At 45.1% G+C, this 13,965-nt stretch overlaps 2 protein-coding genes across 2 annotated transcripts in view; both read right to left on the reverse strand.

Moving 5' to 3' along the window:
• Positions 1-492: 492 nt before the first annotated feature.
• On the reverse strand, positions 493-2,906 carry LOC143548667 (uncharacterized). Its single transcript, XM_077039769.1, has 4 exons — positions 1,499-2,906; positions 1,059-1,119; positions 730-953; positions 493-639 (listed from the first exon to the last, which is right to left on the reverse strand). The coding sequence occupies exons 1-4, from the start codon at positions 2,812-2,814 to the stop codon at positions 582-584; spliced, it is 1,659 nt and encodes a 552-aa protein (XP_076895884.1). The 5' UTR covers positions 2,815-2,906; the 3' UTR covers positions 493-581.
• A 541-nt stretch (positions 2,907-3,447) lies between these two features.
• Positions 3,448-13,965, reverse strand: part of LOC143548677 (mitochondrial adenine nucleotide transporter ADNT1-like) — a 31,994-nt gene continuing 21,476 nt past the window's right edge. The window contains exon 8 of the mRNA XM_077039777.1: positions 3,448-3,610. Within this exon, the coding sequence (XP_076895892.1) occupies positions 3,448-3,610 (163 nt within the window). The remainder of the gene's footprint in view (positions 3,611-13,965) is intronic.

The following is a 13,965-nucleotide window of genomic DNA, read 5'->3' on the forward strand; positions in this document are numbered from 1 at the left end:
GCATCGGTTGAATCAATGAACTGGAATATGACTCATATATTTATTCATGCCAAAGGCATTATAGGCTTATAGCTATAACCTGGACATTTAAAGTTATGTAATCCGAACCCGTCCTTTTTAATTTATATCTATTGAACGGATGGTCAAAACATTATTTTAAATTTGAAATAATAATAATAATAATACGAAAATCAAAAACAAAATTAGAACACTGATATGATGTTTTGAGAATTAAAAAGATTGATTTGATGTTTTGAGAATAAAAGTGAACACCGATTTGATGTTTAGAGAATTGAGTATGACAAAATGAATGGTACTTACCATACAATAATATAACTCTAAAATTTTAAATTACAAAGCAAATTCAAAATTTCATTTATTTAGTAAACACAAATTAATTATATTCACAAAAAAATGGAAAAAGAAACAAAAATGTGAAAATCTGCCCAATGACATAAACATTGAAGCAAAATTTATATCATAAGTTTACATTAAATACATAATAACACATCAAGACCACAAACCATCATATAAACACTTAATAAGAAACCCGAAAACCGCATCAACATCAACAATTTGATTCATTTAACACCAGCTTTGGGTACCTTCATACCAAATCCATGCATTACTCTTTCAACCCTGTTCATATTGATCAACAAAACCATGTTAAACCAATTATCTTCAAGAAAAAAAAGTCAAACTATAACGCGATAAAAAGTCAAACTTTACGTTGGAGCAAGTTTTCCAAGAGCTTCTAGTTCTTCGCCCGTGTCTTCATCAACAACTTTTCCAGAAATTTGAACAATATATGAACGATCTTTTGTTGTCGGTAAACCTCGGCTTGCAAGAAGATCGAGATCTTTCTGGTTAAGTTCTCTACCATTCACAAAAACTCGTGTGTTCCCAGCAGCACAGTTTTTGGGCATTGGGCGGTCAAACTCTTCGATAAATGGCTGCAAAGTGGTAATGATCAGGTTGACTTTTTGAGGTCAAACGGGCCAATTGGAAGGATTATTGAATATTAATATAAAAGGTTGAGATCTAGAAATTGATCTTACGGGGATAATACCGAGGCAAGGCTGATTCATCACACCCCAGAATCCAGCTATGGAATCATACCTGTAATTTACAGTTAGTGCTAAAAAAAACTTAATGTTTGACTTTAAAGGCCACACGGGTCGGTATTTTGTATAAAGTTTGAATCTTTTTGTAAGTTTAGGATAATGTGACAGTTTACATTAAAGTTATAACAAATGCAAGAATGATGTTCCAAGTTAAAAAATTCAGACATTTTAATGAAAACCGAGACAAAAATGTGACAGTCAAACAAAGTTTACACCAAGGGGGTGTTTGGGAGTGCTTATTTTCACCAACTTATAACTTATTAACTTTTTGAAAGTAGACTAAAAGTAGACTGATGGTGTAAATTTGTTGGGATAATTAATATGATTTTGATTCTAATAAAGAACATGTTTGAACATTAAAAGTCAAAACTAACCAATACTCTCCAGGATGAATAGGTCCGGCTAGCTTCTCTGCGTTTTTAACTGCACGAGAGGTCAAAAGTTGACCGTTCACAAAAACAGCAGATTTCCCCTTATCTACACTACTAGATCGCGAGAAAATTCTAAGCCTCTTTTTTATCAAACCCGTGAAAAAAGATTCGGTCCCGACTTCCTTGTTTCGTGATTGATCATTTCCTTTGCTTACATCAGAATTCAAATACTCGGTGAAAGACACATCTCTCTCGGTTGACACCAATTCTTCTTTTAAAGATTTATTGTTATTATTAGTATCAGCAATCACTCTTTCTTGATCGGTTTGTTGACTTTCGGTCAACGCATCAGTTTGACTTTCTAACACTGGAACATGCAAAGATGACTCTTCTCTCTTTTCAGTTTCACTGGAAGTCAAATTTGGTTCGGTGTTGGTCAACTGAAAACCGTAAACACATTTAGGATGATCGGGAGAGCTATGAGGGCTTCGGTTTGACTTTCTTTTGTTGACTTTTTGTTGAGTAACACTTGAAGAAAACGAAGCAAGAATTTTGTTATCCTCAAGTCTCAATGATATCAAAGCCGAACAAACTCCACATTTTATCGTCTCGTGATTGTTCTTTCCTAAAAATGTAACCTTTTTAGGAATTTTCAACAACTCGAAGCAGTTACAACAACTTATAAATGGAGCTCCACCGGATACAGGAAAAGACACGCGTTCACCTCCACGAGTTAGAATCACGCGTCTTCTTGGATATCTTCTACCAAAACCATCATTTCCCAAATCAAGAGAGGTTAGATGATGATGTGGCAGCTGACGTGGACCGTAAAGAGTTTCTTGACTGGTAAAAGACGAAAAAGGACGGATCTTTGGAGGGATAAGTTGCCAATTCATTTTGTAGCCAAGAAACGGGTCGTGGTATGTTGGAGGCATATATTGCTGATGTGGCCAAGGATACGGACCGTTTAATCTTCCATATGGGCTTTCGGTTACATTGCATGATCGGCTAATTTGGTCTCTCAGTTCATCAACCTTTTTAAGAAGATCAAATTTATCATTCTCTAAATCTTGAACCTTTGTAACATGGTCACCAAATGAGTTAAAACTACTTAAGTGAGAACTCGAGGGACCTTCGTTCAAATATGGTAAATTTCCAAGCACATTTCCAAATCTACCCTTTTCGATCGTACTGCCAGTTCTATGAAATCCAATCGGGGTTGACCTTATGGGCCCAAAGTCAAGCCTTCTTCTCCTACTTTTATCAGAATCTGTGAAAATTTCGCGTTTTTCGTTTCTTGATGAAGAACTCAGAGTCATGTTTGGAACTTTTTCGTGGACGATTCTACCCTTTCTTCTACCAACCTCAAATTCATCACTTCCTGTCTTAACTTGAGAACTAGACTCTAAACTCGCTTCTTTCGTGGACGGTTCTGCCCTTGTACCATTCTCGTTATCAGAGTTATCTAATGATCTTTTTTCACTTGCCGGAGTTGATTGTGTTCCTGATTTGTTAAAAATGTAAAATGCATCACATATGTTAATATATGCATGATTCCCTCAAGAAATTGTCTTTTTTTAGATCATAAAGTTGAAAAAAAAATATGTAAAATCAACATTAAATGCACAAATAAACATCATCAAATCCATGATCATATCAATGTGCCTATGAATCAATGAATCATAGCACAAAATCATATTACCCTTATAAGTTCATCTCCATGTTGTTATGATTAATACAATAGAACTCACCTTTGACATTGCAATAGTCAAACATTATACTTTCAAAACTCAAAATTTTCATTGATATAATCTCATAATATTCTAAATTCTAACATAAAACCTCTTTTCCTAAAAATCAATAAAAACAGCTTTCTTCCAAAATAACTCTTACAATTTTGAAGTCAAACACAAACCAGTTTGACCATAACAAGTCAAAATCAAACAAATACATTATAATCCATTAAAAGTAATACCTCTAAGAACAGTACCACAACCTCCACACTGATAAACAGAATACTCAACAAGCTCAGGAAGAACATTCTTGCATTTCGGACAACGAACCAATCTCAACGGTTGACCTTCTTCCTCCATTCTTTTTTCAAGATTTGACTTTCTAACAGACCCACATTAAATTCACCCTACATGAACTGAAATTAGCAAAATTACAAGAAACCCACATGAAAGACTGGTTCAAAGCTCATTGTAATCAACTAAAAATGTATTTTTTTTATGTAAAGATTGAATCTTTCTTTTGTGTTTTTAAAGCTTTCTTTTTAAATATTGATTTTTTAACAGACCCACATCAAATTCACTAAAAAAGGAGTGAAATTAGAAAAATTACAAGAAACCCATATGAAGAAACACTAAGTGACCCCAAGTAGATTATGGATAATCTGGGGGTTAAGTAATGTTTCCCACGAGGGTTAGGTCCGGCAAAGAAGGATTTCTTCAGATGACCTGCAAAACAGACACCGTGAGCTCGTCACTGAGAAGGGGGGGTTCCTCCTTGTGACCACCCTCCGGCGTGAGAATCAGACTAGATTGCTCTGAATATAAGTGTATATTGAGAGAAATAGCTAGTGAAGGTAAGATACAAGATGATGATACCGTTCCAAGGTGTTGGAGTATTTATAGCCGAATGTAGGTTTCCAAGCAGGTACAGCCAGCTGTATAATATTCCTGTTCTACCAACTATGGGCTACGCACGTGCCATGCTGGTTGGTGGGTAGGCAGCGGCTGATAGTGACAAGGCCGGCTGTGTACTGTTCCCTTTCCACCAACTGCAGTCTATGTGCGTGCCACGACAAGGGTTGGTGAGTAGGCAGCGGCTAATAATGACAAACAGTACTAGAGCATGCTCCTCCTCGTACTGTTGTCGGTGAGCTGTCACCCTGTGATTGGTTCATGGGCTGCTTTGGTCAGATCTTGTCTATTTTGTCCATACCTTGGCAGGTATAGTACAAAAGATCTTCCAGAATCATACGGACTGGCTCATTTGGGCGGGAGTATTCCCGCCTTGCTCATTCCTTCAGGTGACACTGAATTATTGAGAGTTAGTGCCTTGTGCGTGTAGCCTTGCTATTAGTGCGGGTAGCCTTCCCTGATGGCTTGTATCCGCAGCTGCGGGGACAGGCGGGGTACTTCACCATTGGGAGGCTTTCCCTGCGGGAACAGCTGGCGTACTGCGCGTAAGGTCTTCATCTCTGAGCATGGTGGGTCCTGCGGAACCAGTTGGTCCTTGCGCAGACGTCCCTCTTCAAGGTGAGTCTTGCGGGTCCAACTGGGCTCTGCTGGGACCTACCTCTTCAAGTCCCCCCAGTCCAATGTTCTTCTCATGAATTGTTAATAAGTGAGGTGAACTTTGGACTTAAGCAAGGGGTTTTGAAAAGGATTTAGTTTTAAGGTTGTCCGTGGGGATTCTTCCCGCGGTTTCCCAAATGTCACGTGCAGAAATTCCCGACTTTTTTGCTTGATCTTTGGGTATGATGCGGGTAGGTGTGTAACCTCCTCGCAAGTCAGGAGCGTTGAGTTTCACTTGTGTAGATTCTCCACGAGGTTTTGGTAGTTTTAAACATAGTGATCAATTATGTTAAAGAACCAATTCCATCCTGGAGCTTCAAACAATCTAGTTCTCAACGTTCCCGCTATGCGGGGATGTTATTTCCCTTTCCGCAAGCATGGCCCAGAAGATCCCTCTTGGTTTCAATTCCCTGCGAGTGCTAAGTATGTGAAGGGTTTCGCCTTGACACTGTACCCGCACTCGTCTTATAGTTATCTTACTTCCAAGGTATTCTTGGCGTCCATTCCCTGCGGGTGCTAAGTATGTGAAGGGTTTTGCCTTGACACTGTACTCGCACCTGTCTTATAGTTACTTGGTTGCCAAGGTAAGGGGTATAGTCCCGCTTACTTTTGAATCTTTTTGAATCTTTTTGAAATTCGAAGAGTTGGTGAAAGGATAAGAACAGTCCAAACTGTTGAAACGTCGTCCGACGGTTTCTTCTGACAGTGTCAGGTCGTGCAGGAAGTTATGGCGACGTGACAGTATATGGTCATTCCAGACGCTTTTTCAGGCGCGTGGGCGCGATTTTTCGGGCGCGTGGGTACGGATTTTACGGCGCGCGTCCCGTCAACAGCTGTTGCCAGCTTGCTTTTTCCACGTGTCATAGTTTCATTGCACCGGCTCTTTTCTCTCTCCTCCGCATTAAATTCATCGCATTCATTGCGATGAGTATATAAAGGGGGAGAGGGTTCACGGTAATCCACACTTTCACTTCTTTCTTCTTCTTCTAAGCGATTTCCGGCGAATACTCTAACTTTTTGTCGAGCATTCTCCTGAAATCGTTCTTTACCTCCAAAACATGTCGTCTACTCATGATCCAGAAGCTACCGTCGAGGAGTCTGACTTGTATGTCGAGAACCCGACGTCTACGTCCGATAAGGACGATAAGAGCACTGCTGGCGAATGCCAGTGTGCTCTTCCCATCGAGCTTTACCGGTACATCGTCCGGAAGTTCATGCTCGAGCCGTTCGAGCCTGAGTTTCCGGAGCCACACCAGACGGTGTACGATGCCCCCAAGGGCAAAATAGGGGTATATGCCGCCTTCTTCGTCTATGGGAATCTTAGGTTCCTGTTGACGAAGTTTGTATACCGTGTTCTGGATAGACACGGTGTGCACCTGACCGAGGTACACCCAATGGCGATCGCCAAGATCCGCCATTTTGAGTGGGTGTGCCTCATTCTTGGCGTGGATCCCCACGTCGACCGCCTGATGACCTTCTACTCCTGGAGGTGCATCCAAGGCTGGTACACCCTGGTCACCCGAATCAAGGGTTTGAAGATCTGCGCTACCGAGCGCAGTCTTCGGTCTTGGAAGCGGGAGTTCTTTTACATCTCTGCCCGTGTCGTCCCTATAGCGATGACATTTAAGAACGGGAGAGCTCTCCCCAGCCTTCACGCCTCCAACTACCAGGAGGCGGAATGGTTCTCCAAGATTTCCCGGATCCAGACTCCGGTTTACCGCTTTCCGGAGTCCGGGATGGTAATGCTCGGTATGAGCAGGGTGTGGAAGGATGCTGGGGCGGATGCGCCACAGATTCCCATCGTACTTGAATACGGTTTGAACTTTATCCCTTACGGTATGCTCCGTCTTCTTTGTTGATTTAAGGTTTTTTCTAACTGTTTTTCTTTTTATTTCAGAGGGAAATGACTTGCAGTCCCTTCTGCATCCGCGTGAAGCTGACGGTCCCGCTCGGTTGGGTACTCGTGCTCTTGACGAGAACGAGTTGCCCATCCTTGCGCAGACTGCGGATCGGTTTGTGGAGGCCTACCCGCCAGGCCACGAAATACTGAGCGCCACGCGGCCAGGTAAAAGACTATTTAACCCTCGCCCTCTGAATGCTGAAACCTCTGCTGGAATTCCTCTAATCTTGTCATCTTCTGATGAGGAATCCGCAGATGGTCCTTTTCTTGCGCGGAAGAAGAAGGCTACTGGCGGGAAGGGCAAGGCGAAAGTAGCCTCCACTGCCGACCAGGTGAACCGGTCTGAGTCGGAGACCGAGAGTGAAGAGGCGGCGGGGAACCCGGGTGGTGTTGAGACCACTGCTCTGGAGGTTGAAACGGCTGTCACCTCCGAGCAGCCTAGGACAACGACGGTGACCGGTACGAAGAGGCCGGCTCCATCGGGTTCGTCCCCGCCCGTTCGCACCTTCAAGCTCAAAAGGACCCGTAAGTATGCTTCCTTTATCTTAACTGCATAACTTTCCGCCATTATACTTATATATCTTCTTTGTGCAGGCGTGGATGCTACCGCATTCCAGGGTGGAGCGGGGAGGAGCACCTCCGGACCCATGACGGTAGGTTTGGTCAACCTACCTGAGGCGATGACCCAGGCGACTGCGCCTGCTTCAGTTGTTGGTTCAGTTGCTCACCCGGTTGAGCCAACTGTTCCAACTGTGACGACGTCTCCGCCGGCTGTCAGTGCCATATTCACTGATTCCTTCACTGAGCCGGCGGTGAGTGTTTCTGTGGATTCTTCCACAGCCGCGGCCGCGGTTGTGAGTTCACCTCTGTTGGTTTCTACCACGGCGGCCTCCGCTATGCCTCCTCCGGCGTCGGCGACTACGGCCGGTCCTTCAGGTATGTCCGGGGTTGGGGCGTCAAGCCAATCTCTGCCTCCTTCCTATCTGCCTGACCTCTTGGATGGATATCCGTTAGGTTCGGGTGATGGGTTTGGTGGCTACAGGCCTGTCGTCGACCCTACAGGTGCGTAGGGTTATTTTGGCCTTTTATTATTTTATTTTATTTTATTTTATTTTATTATCATCTTTTCCTAACTGCTTTTTGCTTTTGCAGTGTCGGATTCCAATGAAGTGTATGTTCCACGATGGAACATCCGCCGAGGAACAACCCTTCGGACGCCAGTGGAATGCGTCGAGTGGGCGCGCCACGCCGCCCCAAGTGGGGCGCTGGGGGAAGCAATGTCAAGCTACCAGGAGGGTAGGTTGACAAATGAGCTCCGCATTCTCGTAGCCCGGATGCAGCCGCGCGTCGAGCTGCTTTTTCGTGAAAACGACAAGTTAAAGGCAGCTCGTATCCAAGAAGTAGCTCAGGCGCGGGCTGTCCGGGAGGAGAACAGGAGGCTCTCCGCCGTTGCTGCGGAGAAGGAGAAGGCCTTCAAGGCCCTTGAGGTTGAAGTTCAGGCTCGTCTCGAGGCCCGTTCCAAGGCCGCCCAAGCTGTTAATGAACAGCTTCGGTTGGCTAAGGAAACTGCACAGAACGCAACCGAGAGGGCCACCAAGGCTGAAGCTGCTGCTGAGCCTCTACGCATCGAGAATGAGGAACTTAAAGCCAAATTAGAGAGGCTCCAGCAGGCTCATGATACCTTGGCCATGGAAGATGCCAAGAAGCTCCAAGAGATCTTGGACCAGAGGGGGGTGCTTGACCACACTGAGCGTAAGCTAAAGGGCGTCGAAGAGGCTGCAGCCAAAGATGTGTTGCTTGCCAACCTTACAAAGAACGAAGCCGAACGTGCCCGTAATGAAGCTCAAGCTGCCCTCCAGGAGGCTCTGGTTACCAAGGAATGGCTTCTCCGAGAAGCGTTAGTCTCAGGTATGCGTAGTTTCACAATTTCTTTACGCTTTTCCTTCGAAGAGTTTTTGATATACTTCTATTTTTTAGGTTGTGCATCGGGTGTTCACGAACACATCATATGACGATGCGATGAGCGCAGCCCTCAACGCTTCTCATGAGGATGGGGAAAAGGCTGGCTTCTTGCTTGGTCTAGGGTTTGTTGAACAAGGCATTCCGCCTTCCAACTTCCCTCTTTACAATGTGGATACTGAAGCTGCGTATGACCAAGCAGTGAATCAGTATGCCGCCTTCCCGCATCCGGTGGTGGAGAAGGTAAACGAGATTGCTGCTGCTGATGATGGGCTAACTATCCTCAAAGCTTTCCTTGAACCGCCACACTCTACTGATGGTGCGGGTCCAAGTGGGAGTGGTCCTGAAGCTTGATACTTTAGATCCCTTTCCACCATTAGAGTAGATTTTTATGTTTGTAGACTTCTAATCTTGTATGCGGGTATGTACCCAGCAATTCTTGTAATGTTTGAATGTTGATGGAATAAAGATTATTTGTTAATGCCTTGCCTTGTTTATTTCGCGCATATTTTGTTTTAACTTAGCAATTTCTTGAGTACTTAGATAAGTTAACTTTTCAACGTGGCAGATAATAAGTTAAAGTTTTGCTTCCTCTTTCGTGATTGTGCGGATAAGACCGTCACTTTCACTTAGTAGGATGGCTAAACTTTACCTATATCTGACCTGCGTGGAAGTTTTCCTCATCTTTTCCTTTGAAATTTTCTAAGTGTTTTGAATAAGTTAACCTTTCGACGCGCGGTTGCCAATAGGTCAATGTTCAGTTTCCTCTATCATGATTGTGCGGGTAGGACCGTCACTTTCATTTATTGGGATGACCAAACTTCACCTATAGCTGACCTGCGTGAAGGTTTTCCTTATCTTAGAAATTTTTACCGTTTTGTGTTTATGCGGGTTTTGCCGCCTTCCACACGCAACGACTTACTTCTTCCCATATTTATGCGGTGAATACCGGCATATCAGTGTGGGAAGTTCATAAGTATAAAGGTAAGGCTATCAACACAATGTGATAAAGGAGAATCATTTCCATTAGAAGTGGCTCTAGGCCTTTTCTTTACAAGTTTGGAATTGATCTACATGTAACATTTGCGTTAATTGAGCTCCGTTCCATGTTCTTGGGATAGGAGTGCCATCGAGCCTTTCGAGCCGGTATGCGCCTTTTCCCAAAACTTCTTTGATAATGTACGGTCCTTCCCAGACCGGTGCCAGTTTTCCTGGGCGCTCTTGGTTTGAAGCCTCGTTGTTACGCAATATGTAGTCTCCTACATTGAAGTTGCAGAGTTTTACCCGCGTGTTGTAGTACTTTCGCATTTGTCGCTTGTAGTTTTCTTCACGCGCTGCGGCTAAGTCTCTGCGTTCCTCGGTTAGCATAAGGTCTAACCGTCTTTCCGCATCATTGTCTTCTGGCTGAATCAAGACCCTTGGTGAGGGCAAACCAATTTCGACTGGGACCATGGCTTCAGTGCCATAAGTGAGGCTGAACGGGGTTTCTCCCGTACTGGCCTTATTCAGCGTTCTGTTTGCCCAAAGGACGTGTGGAACTTCATCTACCCAGCCGGATCTGTGTTCCAGGAGTCTTTTCTTTATGCCTTCGACGATGCTTTTATTTGCTCTTTCCACCTCACCGTTACCTTGCGGGTGTGCCACTGAGGTAAAGGTGTGAGTGATTTGAAGTTCTTCCAGCCACTTTTGTAGCTTCTTGTCAGCAAAGTTGGTGCCGTTATCACTCACCAAAGTCTGTGGAAGTCCAAAACGACAAATAATAAATTCCCAAATAAATTTTTTAATATGTTTTGCGGTTGTTTGGGCTAAGGGTTTTGCTTCTATCCACTTGGTGAAGTAGTCGATGGCTACCACTAGGAACTGAACGTTTCCTGCTGCTGTAGGAAATGGGCCTGTCACATCGATGGCCCACTTCTGAAATGGCCATGAAGAGGTGACTGGAACAAGTTCATTCTTCAGGCGATGCGTGTTGGGTGCGTAGAGCTGGCAAGACCTACACTTTCTGATGTATGCCAGCGCATCCGTATGCATCCCCGGCCAAAAGTATCCCGCGTTGTTTAACTTAGCTACAACAGCGCGTGGTCCTGCGTGTACTCCACAGATGCCTTCGTGTACTTCCCTTAGGAGGTAGTCAGCATCTTGGTTGTCCACGCATCTTAAGAGTGGGCCAAGAAAGTTACGTCTGTAAAGGATGTCATCGATGAGTTGATAGTTTAATGCTTTACAACGTATTTTTCTTGCCTGTGTTTTTGACTCTGGTAGTATACCCGCTGCAAGGTAATTTATTATCGGTGTCATCCACGTTTCTGTGCCGGTTTGGATGACACAAATTTCCTTGTGCGGGACTGATGGTGCTTCAAGGAGTTCAATGCGGATGTCCTTTCCCAAATGGGTGAAGGCTAATGATGCAAGCTTGCTTAACGCATCCGCAGATTTGTTTTCGCTACGCTTGACGTGTATGACTTTACAATCATTAAAATCGCGCATAAGGGTTTTTGCTTGTGCGAGGTACAAGGCCATTGTGTCGTTCACGGCCGTGTACGTTCCGTTTATTTGGTTGGCTACTAACATGGAATCCACGTGGGCTTCCAAGTTTTTCACTCCCATTTTACGCGCAATTCTCAGCCCGGCCAAGAATGCTTCATACTCGGCTTCGTTATTCGTACTTGGAAAATCCAGTCGAATAGCGTAAGTGTATTCTTGGCCTGCTGGGTTGGTTAGTTTCAACCCTGCGCCTGAACCCTCGTTGCCGGCTGCTCCATCAGTGTAGAGTCGCCAGACATCATTGATGTCCTGTGCTGGGGAGGGTTGAGCCTCCTCCTGGCACTCTTTCTCCCGCGAAGCGGGGACTTCTGTAATAAAGTCGGCCAGGACCTGGCCTTTTATGGCTGGTCTTGGCTTGTACTTTATCGCATATTCCCCCAACTCAATTGCCCATTTGGCTAGACGTCCCGATAACTCGGGTCTGCCTAGAACGTTTGCAAGTTTGAAGTTGGTGAGAATGGTGATTGGGTGACCTTGGATATATCGTCTTAGCCTGCGTGAAGCCTGTACAAGTGCTAAGACTAGTTTTTCCAGGGTGGAGTACCGGGTTTCTACGTCTGTTAGGACACGGCTAACATAGTAAATAGGCATCTGGATACCTTTTCGCTCTACTAGCAGGACTGCCCCGGTTGCTCTATCTGTGGCAGAAAGATATATGATTAATTCCTCCCCCGCTTCTGGTGCTGTGAGCGTTGGGAGTTCGATCAAGCGTGACCGAATTTCCTGAAAAGCTGCTTCCGCTTCTGGTGTCCAGCGGAAGTGCGTTTTCTTTAAACAGTTTCTCAATGTTGACACGAATGGGAACGACCTATCCGCATGGTTTGACAAAAAGCGGTTAAGTGCGACTAGGCGTCCATTCAGTGTCTGGGCTTGCTTGATGGTAGTAGGTGATTCCATTTTGATAATGGCTTCGACCTTTTCAGGATTCGCTCTGAAGCCATCTTTAGTAACAATGACTCCCAAGAACTTCCCTTCTTCCATCCCAAAGGAACACTTGCTCGGGTTGAGCTTTATGTTTATCTTTCTGAGCGTGTTGAAAGTTTCTTCGATGTCTTTCAACATCGCTTCTGGCTCAGGGCTTTTGATGACCAAATCACCCATGTAGACTTCCAAGTTTCTCCCAATTTGGGCATGAAACTCTTTGTCCATCAGGCGTTGGTATGTGGACCCTGCATTCTTAAGTCCGAATGGCATCATTTGATAACAAAATGTGCCATCGGGAGTCCGAAATGCGGTTTTGTCCTGATCATCTACAGCCATGTGGATTTGATGGTACCCCTTATATGCGTCAAGGAAGCATTTAAGGCGAAACGGTGCTAATGAATCCACTTTGATGTCAATTTCGGGTAACGGGTAACAATCTTTGGGGCATGCTTTGTTTAAATCTTTGAAATCTATGCACATGCGCCATTGTTTGTTAGCCTTCGGTACCATAACGGGATTTGCAACCCATGTTTGATATCTACTAACGCGTACGATGCCCGCGTCAAGGAGTTCCTTGACTTGGGTTCTACACGCGTTAGCCTGTTCCGCCCCCATTACTCTGCGCTTTTGTATGACTGGCGTAAAAGCCGGGTCACACTTGAGCTTATGCTCTGCTTTACTTCGAGGTACACCAGTCATGTCAGCTGGTGTCCACGCGAAGATGTCAGCGTTTCTCTGTAGTAAGCGTTTGAGTAAGGTGCGCGTAGGATCAGTGATTGTTGGGCCAATGGTAACAGCCTGGTCAGGGTATTTGCCATTGAGGGCCCATTTTTCTGGTTCGGTGATGGTTGGTTTAGCCATCTTTGGTTTGGGTTTAGATGAGACAGATGCGATGCATACCTGGGGGATACCGGTGATCATCGCTACACCCTCAGCTGTTGGCCATCCCATCATGCCGTGGACTGAAGATACCATGGCGTTGAATCTTGCCATCCCGTCTCTCCCGAAGAGAATGTCGTATGTGTGGTGTGGCTTCCTCATCACGACGAAGTCCACGTCTTCTGTGCGGGAGTATTTCCCGTCCGTGAGAATGACGGGGAAAGATAGGATACCCAGGGGGTGTTTGTGCTGCCGTCGAACCCTTCCATTGAGGCGTAAACCGTTTCCAGGCGTTCCTTGTCTTCGTCGTCTAGCTTGTCGAAGAACTGCCTGTACATAACCGTTGACGTGGCGCCGTTGTCAGCAAGAGTGCGGGAAGTTATGTAATGCCCCAGCTGGCTTTTGATGACGATAGGGCCTTCCTTGCTGGGTCCTCCTGGCACTCGCGGGAAGCGCACCTCAGCTTCCTTCCATTCGCATGGTTCTGTCGTTCGTCTTTTTCTTCCTCTGATGTTGCCATGAACCATGTGGATGCTGATGTCAACGGGCTTTCGTCTGTTGCCTTTATACCGGTTATCATTCCTTCCTCCATTCTTGATTGATGCCACAAGGTGTGCAAGTCTTCCATCCTTGACGAATGTTTCAACAATATCCTTCAAGGATGTACACTCCTCTGTATTGTGACCCTTTGTCCCGTGGAAGTCACAGGATTTGCTCTGATCCGCATTAGGTCGCTGCCGGATCATTGGAGCTTTTGGCCATGGGAGTTTTTCAGTGGCAAATATCTCCGTGACACTTTTGGTGAGTGGCGTCCACCGGTGTTTTCGGCTTGAAGGGTGCGTGTTATCCCTTCCGCCAACAAGAAGGCGAGAGCTGGATGAGGTGTCAAAGTTTACCCTTGACTGCCAAATACCTAGCTTCCTCTTTTTGTTCTGCCGGGCGATCCGAACATTGTTTTCTCT

Source organism: Bidens hawaiensis, unplaced genomic scaffold, assembly GCF_021521415.1.
Source record: "Bidens hawaiensis isolate Kalapana, Puna unplaced genomic scaffold, B.hawaiensis_p1.1 tig00015212_1, whole genome shotgun sequence".
Lineage (NCBI taxonomy): Eukaryota > Viridiplantae > Streptophyta > Magnoliopsida > Asterales > Asteraceae > Bidens > Bidens hawaiensis.

What these genes read in the sequence shown, in the direction of transcription:
- LOC143548667 (XM_077039769.1), bottom strand. Translation starts at nt 2,814, where the DNA reads ATGACTCTGAGTTCTTCATCAAGAAACGAAAAACGCGAAATTTTCACA. An exon ending in ATTCATCCTGGAGAGTATTG is followed by an intron (nt 1,120 to 1,498) that starts GTTAGTTTTGAC and finishes TGTAAATTACAG; the next exon opens with GTATGATTCCATAGCTGGAT. An exon ending in CTTGCCTCGGTATTATCCCC is followed by an intron (nt 954 to 1,058) that starts GTAAGATCAATT and finishes ACCACTTTGCAG; the next exon opens with CCATTTATCGAAGAGTTTGA.